Below are 12,311 nucleotides of genomic sequence, written 5' to 3'. Positions count from 1 at the left end.
TCATCAGCCTATAGAGGCCACGAGATTCTATTCTCCACTATTATTCTTACGTCAGCAAGAGAAAATGGACTAAGCTAAGGTTTTTCCATTTCCTATGCAGCAAAAAGCCTTGACCTTTCCTATCAGTTTAAAAGTGCCACTTTATGGCCAGCAAATTAACCTCTAGTTATTTCACAGCTAAATATAGTAAAGGTAGGGAAAATATGACTGGTTAAAGGAAAGGACAGATTGTCCTGTACAGAAGAGAACAAAAATTGATGTGTGTGTGTGTGTGTGTGTGTGTGTGTGTGTGTGTGTGTGTGTGTAATCCTTAGGGGCAGATGTAACCAGATTTAAAGCAGTAGAGGGCGGGGACCATCAGGATTCTTTGAAACTCCCAGGTGGAACCTAGGTCGGACAGACATCCTGCATTAACCTTTCCTGCCCAGCTGGGATATCCTGTGTTTGTCGAAAGGACCACATGGGGAAACTGTGACCATTGTCCTTCCCGAAATCTGCCAGTGAGCCCCTCCCTAGGCTGAGGCAGCCACCGCAGGCAGAGGAAGAGTAGCTCTGGAAACATGTTATCAGCATCCTCCATGGACTTCCTCACCCTCTCCCCAGCCTCATTAGCCCCATGCTCCTCAGCATCCTCAAACAGAAACCTGGGAGGCCAGGATGGGGTCAGCACCCTGAAACCAGCTGCCTCTGACAGCTTCCTCTCTGGCCAAGCCTTGCCTCTGTACAGCCCAGAGTAGGCAGCTGAGGCTGCAGGCACAGCCCAGAGCCCAGGATGGAACCCCGGCCCAGGCCCGAGGCTGCCGCTCTCCGTCTGGGCTGGCTGGCCCTGCTGCTGTTGTGGATCTCAGCCCTGAGCTATTCTTTCTCCTCTCCAGCTTCTCTCCCTCCTTCTCCAGTGCCCCGAGTCCGAACCAGCTACAATTTGGGAAGGACATTCCTCGGTCTTGATAAATGCAATGCCTGCATCGGGACATCTATTTGCAAGAAGTTCTTTAAAGAAGAAATAAGGTCAGAATCTCAATCAAATAACTCTAAGGGGAAAAATTCTGTTCCCTTCATGTAAAGATGGCCAGGACTTTGTTGAATATGAACTGGGATGTGATTTATGGGTGGGAGCTAAAATGAAGCCATTTAATGATAGTGGTGATTGTTCGAAGCCAAATAGCAGCCAGGAATGCTCATTCCAAAAGTTCCTTTTAAAATAAAAGCTTAAGGTTCCCTTTTCTATGAATGGAGTAGCCTGGAGCTATTGAGTTTGCCAAATTCATTTCTCATAGTGGGGGGAATAAAATTTATAGCAAACCTACTATGTGGCAGACATAGTGTGTTAGTGATTTGCACCCATTATTTAGATAGTGAACTGAGACAGCAAGATTAAGTGACTTGCTCAAGGGCACCATCTAATAAGTGGCAGATCTGGGATTCAAGCCTGGACAATTTGTTCCAAAGTTTTAGAGCCAGTTTCCTCTTTTGAGGTGTTGTCTTGATGAGAGTAAAATTGGATTTTTTTGTGATACATTTTTGGCTCTCACCAAAGAATGGTATCTGGAATTTGAGCCTATTAACACAGTCAATGCCCAGGTACCAAGGCAAGATCTAGCAGGTGCTATGGTAACTGCCACTATAACTGGTCCCTGCACTCTACTGGGTCAGGAAAAGGGAGCCATGTTACAGATAATTATAAGATGTGGTGTGATGCAGGCCAGTATAGAGGACTTTCAGGAGTCCTCCAGGAGGTCCAGGGAGGGGACATTAATTCAAAATGGAGACTGTGAAAGTAGTTCTGGGGGTGGGGGATTTTGAGCAACATCTTTAAAACTGAGCTGAAATTTCCTGGGAGGGGAAAGACAGAAGGCAGAAGAAGCAGATCAAGAAGAGGACCAGAAGGTGAGAAGGGGTTAGAGGTTCTTAAGGACTGGAGCACAAAACCTATATGGAGGTGTGGCAGACAGGAGGTTGGATGGGGCACGGGACTTGAATGCCATGCCAAGGAACTGAAACTTTAACCTGGGGGTTAGTGGTTCCCAACCTTTTCAGTACCAAAGACCCTTGAAATATACCCCTTTTCCTCTACCCTCCCCCAAGGCCCTACTTTATACTCATAAGATCAGTGACCAAACTAAAAGCATAAACAATAATTTTATTACCAACCTGTATTAACCAAAAACATATTTGATTGATCAATTAAATCACTAAACAGATATAATGAAAAACTACTGATCAAAAATATTTGACTTCTTTTGAGAGACCACAGATATTTTAGGAAGTTCATGTGAAGGTTTCCTATTAAACCTTTTTAAAGACATTTTCAAATATTGAAAATTGAAAGAGCCACAACTGGCACAACTCTGTAGCTGGCACTAGTGAAGGGAAAATGAGATTTGTGTTTTGGGAATATCTCATGGAAAGCAGCATGTAGGATAGACTGGGGTTACTGGCAGGAGCTCTGAAACAAGTTCTCATACTCCAGAAGAGAAGTCATCAAGACATATGAGGGCAGTTTGAGAAATACAAGTCAATTCAGCTAGAGTCATATTTTAAACAACTCCATGTGAAATAAAGATGGAGATACTGAACATGAGCTCAAGGTTTTTCTATGTAAGAAATGGGATGAAAAAGAACAAGAATTCAGGTGAAGTGGTGCTGATTCTTTCGAGAAAAAAAGGCAATGAGAATATGGATATATTCTAAGATAGAAGAGAGTAAAATTAAGGGATTCAACTGAAGATGAGCTCTAGGTTTCCATCCTCCTTATTCACAAAGTGGCAATAAATGAGATTTTCTCACCAGGCAAGTACTAGCCTAATTCAGAAGGCATGTTCCTAAATGAGTTTGTGTTCATAGAGTTCAGGATATTACTTCACCTCCCTTAGAATTCATTTTCCATGTGCTTCTAAAAGGGAAGTATGCAGATACATGCAGGAAAACATCAGACAGGACAGGTTTGGGGTTACAGTTCTCCATACTTCAACCTCAGTGAGGCAGAAAAAAAGAAGTGAGTGGATCTGAGAATGTGAATTTGTTTATAGTCCTCCTCTCTACATTGTAATTTTTTCTGGTTGTAAAAGTAGCATCTGTTTACTTTAGAATATTTATTGTAACTGTTGATTAAGGAAAATACAAAATAAAAATCACATATAATTCCTCTCTCAAGAGATGACCCCTTAGAGCAAACATTTTTTTTTGTCTATCACTACTACCCTTTTTCTAAGTATGAATTATGAAATGTTTGCAACAAAACTATGATCATGTTATGTATAACTCTTTGAGGGAACTTTTATTTAACCATGTATGAGAAACACCTTTCTACATGATTAAATATTTTCCTTCACAATTTTGACTTCTAATGGTTTTACAATAGTTAATTACATCAACTAACTATAATTTACTTAGCTAATTCACTACCATGAGACAACTAGGATTTTTTTAAATTTTCAGTATTTTATGCATTGTTACATTGAACATTCCTGTGGTGAAATTTTGTGTGCATTCTCAATTCATTCCATGTGAAAAACTCTTAAAAGTAGGATTTCTGGATCAAAAAATTTGGTAAATTTTTAGGAGATATATATTATGTATAATATGTGATATAAAATATAGTATATTAATATACTATAGATTATTTAATATATTATTTTTGTATTATACAAATGGCATATGTATTTGTGTGTGTATATACATAAATGGAGACTTCCACATAAAGAGCCCATTTCTTACACACTCACAAGTATTTACTATTACATTTTTTTTGTACCAAAGATTGAACCCAGGGCCACTTAACCACTAAGCCATATCCCCAGCCCTATTTTGTATTTTATTTAGAGACAGGGTCTTTCTGAGTTGCTTAGGGCCTTGCTAAGTTGCTGAGGCTGGCTTTGAACTCGCCTCAGGCTCCTGGGCTGCTGGGATTACAGACATATACCACTGTGGCCAGCACTATTTTTGTTTTCATTTCTTCTGAATTGAGTTTTTTCTTCAGGTTTATTGAACATTTGTGTTTCTTATTTGCTAAATTATCTATAAATTCATATCCTTTTCCTGTCTCTTGCAATCTCTCTCTCTTTCATTCTTTCACACTGGGAATCAAAGCCAGGGCTTTGCACATACTAAGCACAAGCTCTACCACTGAACTACATTCTCAGCCCCCTCTTTGCCTTTCTTTCTAATGGTATGTTTGTTCGTTTTAATCTTGTTGATCTCCAAACATTTCTCCATTTTAAAAAATGATTACCATAACCTCAAGAGAAAATCCATCCCAAACTCTCAGATATTTGGCTGCAATGTTCTAGCCAGACCAGCATGAGCATTGTAGCCCTGCTCCTCACAAAGGACTGGAAGATGATCAAATGATAGATGGGCTTCCAAATTCAGCTAGGTATGCTGAAGACCTATAATTGGTAGTTGAATAACACCTTTCCTTGTTTCCTTTATATTTGGCAAAAATTCTAGTGACAAATGAGAGGATTCATATACTGAACCATCAATCTTTGAAAGTTTGAATGTTTCCTATACCCATTTTCTCATGCATTCCATGTTGACTTTTACCTCCTGACTTAAAAGTTGAGGAAAGCTAGGAAATTGAGTAAGCCTAGTTGGCATACATTTCCTACTGAAAATACGACTATGTGAACCCCTGAGTGATTCCATCAACAAGGAGGATCTACCGGGATCAAGTTGATCAGTACTGTGTATGAGGGTGGGTACTTTTAGTGGCAGTAGTTTAGAAAGATTTGGGAGGCCCAAAAGAATGTGCTTGGACTGGTGTTGTGGCTCAGTGGTAGAGCACTTGCCTATCATGTATGAGGCACTGGGTTCCATTCTCAGCACCACATATAAATACATTAGTTAATTAAATAAAATTATTGTGTTCATCTAAAGCTAAAATATATATTTTTTAAAAAGAATGTGGTTTTCCCAAGGGTTGCCAGTTGTTTGATAAGATCAAAGCAAGCCTGTAAAGGAAACAATAGATAATAGGACTAGAAAGAGAATTATCAACTATGCTATGACTATCCTGAGAGTTTTGGGAAGATGCTGGATGGTTTAAATGTGTGGTGAAAAGCTGTAGGGTGAAGAAGAGAGAAAAGAGGCAAGAAATGTTTAGAAAGGCATGTCTACATATGAAGGAAGAGGGCATCTCATTCTAATTCTAATGCCATCTCCCTCCCCTACACACCCATCCTCTTCTCCATGTTGAGAAGCTTGAGAGATTGACCTTTCTGCTTCCTTCCAGCTCTGAGAAGCTATGATCCTGCTTGTCAAACTTTTAACACAATGAGGAACCTGGCAAGCCACCTCAATCATGCCCATGATCTCATTGCAGAGGGAAGATTGGAAAGCTGTCACAGTTCTGAGGTTTTCCAAATTCCAGGATATTAATATTGTAGTGACCGAAAAGAAAGATCTGTTTTCTCATTTGAATTCTTCTATTCAATAAAGTAGGTGATCAATATTATAAGAATATACATTTTTCTCACTTAATGCAATAAATGTATTACTATTTTGAATAAGGGAGAAGTGAGGCCTGGGAACCTGTTAGTTTGTCTCAATTCATCCTCACGGAGTGACCTGAGCCATTGCTGACCTTGCACAGGCATTCATTGAAGGTTACCTGTCAGCCATGCTGTCATCTAAGCAGAGCCTACTCAGAGATAAGGCAGAAAAATAGGACAATGATCTAGTCCCACAGGGCAGGCAGGAAATCACCCAACTGGATGAATAGGAGCCCTGAGATCTGCCTCCCTCTACCACTGGGGTGCTTGTGTCTCATAAGGGTGTGTTACTATTATTGTGACTGAAATAGTCCAATTCTGTTGCTGCTTAATAAAGTCAATGACTCAAGAGACAAGAGTGTCAAGAGAAGAAAGAGCCTTATTTGCTGGTCAAAAGATGGAGAAGAGGGAGCTCTGCTCACAAAACATCTTCTCAACTCCAGGGAATTGAAGGGTTATAAATATAGAATGAGAATAATGAGGGAGGGAGAGAGATTAATAAAGGGGAGAAATATTCATGTTCTTTCTGGGAATAGGCAGAAATCTTCCAGAAACTGTACTGCCTCCTTTTTTCATTCCTTTCATGATCTGGTGTTTCTAGTCATGGAGATTGTTAGGTATCTTTATCCTTGAAGGGAGACTAAGCAAGTCCAGGCTAGGTTAACCATGGATTATAGTTCTGGACAAAATATTTCTCAAGTCATCAACACATCTGAGTAGAATCCGACCCAAGGTTAAGGCAGCAAAGAAGATGAACACAATATGAAGGCAGAGTTGCCAGGCCTTTTTCTCCCATTCCAGTTACCCATTTGATGTCTGCAGGGCCAAGTGAAGAGTCAATGTTTTCAGCAGAAATGGCCTTCATATCCCTGAAAAGTAACCTAGGTAACTGTTATCATCATAAGCCACATGTCAGAGATGTTATCTACAACAAAGCTAGTGAGATACTAAGAATGCATTGCCCAGCTGTGTGACCTCCAAAACCAGTGATTTTTAAGTCAACTAAGCAAGTGAAAATAGAGGGCTTATTTAGGTTTTTCCTCAGATATGTCAACATTATCTAAAAGAGACACTGAATTGTAAATCCTTAGTCCCAGGACTTTTACAAGTTTCAAACAAGAAAAGCAGCAGGAAACAGGCCAATAGCCCTGCCTCTGGGCCCTGATTCTCCCGGAGGGGATGATCATTTCCCAAGGTTGTCCTGAACCTTCCAGTAAAATCAACTCATTACAAGTTTACAATGTTTTGTCTTTTCAAAATATCTTTGTGGTAATGCTCTTGAATAGATTTTTTGGTACTAGAAATTGAACCCAGGTGTGCCTAAACACTGAGCCATATCCCCAACTCCTTTTATTTTTATTTATTTATTTGTTATTTAGAGACAGAATCTCACTAAGTAGTTTAGGACCTCACTAAGTTGCTGAGGTTGGCTTTTTTTTTTATTCATTGTACACAAAGGGAACACAGTTTTTCACTTCTCTGGTTGTACACAAAGTAGGGTCACACCATTCATGCAATCATACACGTACCTAGGGTAATGATGTCCATCTCATTCCACCTTTTTTTCTATCCCCATGCCCGTTCCCTCCCCTTTGGCCAATCCAAAGTTCCACTACTCATCCCATGCCCCCCCCCATTATGGATTAGCATCCACTTATCAGAGAAAACATTCCGCCTTTGGTTTTGGAGGATGGGCTTATTTCACTTAGCATGATATTCTCTAATTCCCATCATTTACCTGCAAATGCCATAATTTTATCCTCTGTTAATGCTGAGTAATATTCCATTGTGTATATATACCACAGTTTCTTTCCTCATTCATCTACTGAAGGGCATCTAGGTTGGTTCCACAGTTTGGCTATTGTGAATTGAGCTACTATAAACATTAATGTGGCTGCATCACTGTGGTATGATGATTTTAAGTCCTTTGGGTATAGACCAAAGAGTGAGATACCTGGGTCAAATGGTGGTTTCATCCCCAGTTTTCCAAGGAATCTCCATATGCTTTCCAGATTGGCTGCACCAAATTGCAGTCCCACCAGCAGTATATGAGTGTGCCTTTTCCCCCACATCCTTGCCAACACTTATTGTTGTCTGTATTCTTGATAACTACCATTGTGACTGGAGTGAGATGAAATCTTAGAGTAGTTTTGATTTGCACTTCTGTATTACTAGAGATATTGAACATTTTTCATATATTTTTCATATATTTGTATATCTTCTGAAAAGTGTCTGTTCAGCTGCTTAGCCCATTTATTGATTGGGTTGTTTGGGTTTTGGGTGTTAAGTTTTTTGAGTTCTTTACATATCCTGGCTGAGGTTGGCTTTGAACTTGCAATCCACTTGCCTCAGCCCCTTGAGCCACTGGGGCTCAGCTTGAATAGAATTATTGATGTCTACTTCCACTGCAATTTGCATTGTTGCATTACAGAAGTTGCTTACTGACACGTTCTGTTGGAGCACCATTCCAAATGAGAGAGGCCTACAGCTCAACTGTAGTCCTCAGGGACACAGAGTCCTGGGCTCTCCAGTTCCCTGGACAAATCCCCTGACTTCCTTGCCTTTGGGAGTTTTTGTTTGGCTTTCTTCACCATCAAAACAGTAGTCTCTTAGGATAATGCTACATCATATAAATGAGAAAATAAAATAATCTAGGGTTCGGAGTTCACTGAAATGCCAATTCTTCCAAAATACATTATCTAAAACTCATTATCATAGGGATATCAAATAATGCCCAATAATAAGAATTTAAAGATTTTCATTTAAGTTAAATACATAACACATAACCTGCTTTTCACTTGAAATATGACCCTCAGTTATTAATAATAATGAAGGTAAACTTTTTCTGAGTGATTTTTCATACATAAATCAAAAGGAGATTTAACATTCTTCCCTGATGGAAATGTCAGCACACAGCTGGAGAAATGATTATGCAGAAAAGGGTAAATGTTGGGCCTAGGAAATCAGTAGATGATAATAAGCCTGTGCCTCTCCCCTGAGGAGGATTAAAGAATGACCAGACCATTGCATAATTTCACACCTCCTGGAGCCCTAATAGCTTCCAATTTGGTGACCTAATATTTAGTAGCCAAGGTTGCCCAAGTCTTGGTTGGTGCTAATTACTTAAACTCATGGGGAAAAAAAGCAAAATTGATGAGCTCCTTGGAGTTGGATATGGAGGATCAGCAGTTTTCCTAGAACAGGCCCAAGAACCTCTTCAAGAACTATCATTCCAAGACCCAGGCACTGGTCAGAGAATGGTGTATTGAGCAATGAGTATGGGGGGGGGGGGGTTAAGCATGATAGTTTGCTGATGAATAGCCCAGAGTTTGCATCACGGCTTGGCAACATATTGTCTACCTTCAACAAAATACTTAAACTCCATGACTCTCAGTTTCTGCATTTATAAAGTGGGGATGGAATGTGAAGAAAATCAAAAGTGTTAGCACATGTAAAACTACTATCTTTACATGGATTAGATGTTCAGAGGACCATAGCTAGTTATTGTACCAGTGAATTGAGGAGGATATTCTGTCTGACCCATACCTTCCTAACCTTTTACTGACAATAACATATACACTTCCCTAAGTTTGAGGAAATAGAAGTAGTCTTCTCATTGAAAGAATTTGGAACACTTAATCTAAGGAAGAGAAACGGATCAGACAGGCTGTTGTCCCCAGTCTCTCTGTCTTCGGTTCCACTAGCCTCCAGTTCACAGGCCAATCCTAAAAAGACTATTCTTCTGACAGGTTTGACAACACGCGGGCTTCCCACCTTGGACTGCCTCCTGGTGACTTGCCTTCTTACTCTGCAAATTACTCAGATGATTCCAAAACCTGGCGCCCTGTGGAGATCTTGAGGCTGGCCAGCAAATACCAAAATGAGATCTCAGACAGGAGAATCTGTGTGTCAGCATCAGCTCCAAAGACCTGCAGCATTGAGCGTGTCTTGCGGAAAACAGGGAGATTCCAGAAATGGCTGCAAGCCAAGCGCCTCACACCAGACTTGGTGCAGGTGAGTGTATAGACCATGGGCAGGATTGGGTTGGGGAAACTGAGGCAGAGAAAAAGCAAGATCCATTCCCATCTCACATCTCAGCCTGAAACAAAAAGGAAAAGTTGTGATCTTTGTAAAGTGCAACAAAACCTTGTTCCTGGCTTGTGACAAGACAGATACAAAACATGATTTACTTGTAAGTCTCTTATCCCATTGTCATGCACCATTCTCTTTGAAATGGCCTTCAGTGATTATTTGAGAAACAGTTCCTAGCTGCCATCTCTGATCTAAACATCTGACAGGATGACTCTTATCAGCTTTCCATCACCGTGAGAAAAACAGCTTAAATGATGAAAGATTTATTTGGGTTCATAATTTCAGAGGTTTCAGTCCATAGTTACTTGACCCCATCACTATGGGTCCAGGGTGAGGCAAAATGTCATGCTGAGGAGCATGTGATAGAGCAGACAGGCTCACCTCATGGTGGCCAGGAAGGCAGGAGGTAGAGAGAGAAAAAGAGAGAGGTAAAAGGATGGGACAGGGACAAGACATTCCCTTCCAGAGCACACCCCAAATCACCCACCTCTTCTACCTAAGGTCCACCTCCAATAACACTATCAACTAGGGATCAAATATTCAACACATGAGCCTGTTGGACATTCCAAATCCAAACTGTAGCACCAGCTCTCCCCCTCTAGCAGGGTTTAACTCACCTGCAACTATCCTCTGAGAACCTCCACCAACCCCCAGACTAGGTGAGCATTCACCTGTAGAAGCTCCTGTATGTATTCTCTTTCACAATACAGAGAGTGCATTTTGAAAATCAACCTCCTCTTGTATTTCTTCTTGTAAAGAAGAAGCAAACCTCTATCATCACAGGAGCAAATTCTGATAATGCAACACCCTTTTCCCTTCTGAGAGCTCCCCACCCATTCCCACAAGTATGCTGCCCTGCGAACTTCAACATGTTGCTGGTGCCATCATGTCCTGTATTGGTTCCTTCCTGCACTATCACCTTAAGTATCATCCTTCTTTGTTCAAACTGACATACTCTTGGACCTTCACACACAACAAGCTGAGCCCCCTTTGGGCAGAAGATGCCACCTCCAAGGATTGAGAAGTGGCTTACCTCCATCAAAGATGGAAAGAAGAGGTTCACTCCAACTTCCCTGCCATCACAAGGCTGGAGGATTTAAAATGGGTCACAAGGCTGGAGGACTTGAACTGACCTTCTCGTGGCAATGCTAAGAATGCTTCCCACTCTCCCTGGGCCACTAACTTTTTTACATGGGCACCTAAGACTACCTGGGTGAATTCTGAGAACTAACAGATCCTTCTTTGCCTTTTTCAAGATGAAGGACAAGGAGCAAAGAATATTCACTGGCTCCTGGATATTTCATCCATGTAATGAAACCACCTGGCTTTGCTCTTAAGTTTTGTGGCATAATGGTTAATTTTATATGTTAACTTGATTGGGATATGGGATGCCCAGATATTCAGTCAAACAGTGTTCTGAGCATTTCTGTGAAGGTGTTTTGGGATGGGATCTGCATTGGAATCAGAAGACTAGATAAAACAGGCTATAGGTTGTCCTCCCTAATATGAGTGGGCCTCTTCTAAAGCCAAATAGAACAAAATGGCTGGCCCTCTCCCAAATAAGTGGGAACCCTACTACCTAACTGACTGCATTTAAAAGGGACATTGTTTTTCTCCTGCCTGCAGATTTGAACTAAAACATAGGCTCTTCCTGGGCCTCAAACCTGTTAGCCTTTGAACTGAAACTACACCACCTGCTCTCCTGGGTCCTTAGCTTGTTAACTTCAGCTCTTAGGACTTTTCAGTGTCTATAATCATGTGAGCCACTTTCATACACACACACACACACACACACACACACACACACACACACACACCATTGGTTCTGTTTCTCTGGAGAACCCTGACTAATACTTGTGGAAACTGTTTTGAAATAAGGAGGAGTCAGGTTGCTGGTATTAGGGCCATCATTTGACAAAAATAAAACTGAGCTTTCCAATGGGGTCCTTTTGCAGTCTGCACTGTATGAATTTACTGGCACTGGGGTGGGAGAGAACAAACCAAAGGATGTCAAGCTGTCCCCAGTCCAAGGGGATGGTGATAGGATTCAGCATAGAGTTGGTATAGGAGACAAGAACTGGAAATTCAGGTAGAAGAACCTCATGAGGGCTACTTAATATGAAGCAAAATCAAAGGACAGAGGTCAGATACCAAAGCCTATAACATGATCAATAATCTAGATATAATCCCTCCATGCCTCTCTTTCTACACTGCAGACAGGCCCTATGGACTGGCCTGGGTACCCAACCTATGCCATTCACAGACTGGCCACAATTAATACCAGAGACACCTTAACTAATATGGGCTTAGGAGCAAATGCAAGTCCCCAGGAAGGTCAAAACAGGTAGACAAGGAATTATTTCAAAACCTCTTGAAAATCCCATCACTTCTTCTTCTTCCATATTACCAAGTCCCACACTGAAGAGCACAATTCCTCGAGATGTTGGTACTTCATAGCGAAGAAAGGAAGAGGGAATCCTATGGTTGAGTCCTGCATCTGCCACTAAAACCTGTGGCAGAATTGAGAAGGAGCAGAGACAAGAAAGAACAGAGAGCTTTGGGTTCCTGTTCATCCATTCAACAAGTTTCAACAACTGTGCTATATTTTGGGGAATCAAAGATGAATCAAACACAAACTCTATCTCCAGGAGCTTATGGCTCAGTGGTGGAAACAGACAAGAGTGCAAATCATCACAAAACAATGTAGTTGATGTTATGGAGGTAGAG

The 12,311-nt window shown here is 41.0% G+C and overlaps 1 protein-coding gene across 1 annotated transcript in view; it reads left to right on the top strand.

Moving 5' to 3' along the window:
- The first annotated feature begins 609 nt into the window (after positions 1-609).
- DIPK2B (divergent protein kinase domain 2B) overlaps positions 610-12,311 on the top strand; it is a 42,154-nt gene continuing 30,452 nt past the window's right edge. The window contains exons 1-2 of the mRNA XM_081276365.1: positions 610-1,008; positions 9,242-9,506. Of these exons, the coding sequence (XP_081132491.1) occupies positions 773-1,008; positions 9,242-9,506 (501 nt within the window). The 5' untranslated portion in view covers positions 610-772. The remainder of the gene's footprint in view (positions 1,009-9,241; positions 9,507-12,311) is intronic.

This window comes from Spermophilus citellus (genome assembly GCF_964194105.1).
Source record: "Spermophilus citellus genome assembly, chromosome: X".
NCBI classification, from domain to species: Eukaryota; Metazoa; Chordata; class Mammalia; order Rodentia; family Sciuridae; genus Spermophilus; species Spermophilus citellus.
Note: the sequence above shows the minus strand (reverse complement) of the source record. Positions and strands in the feature narration are given on the sequence as shown.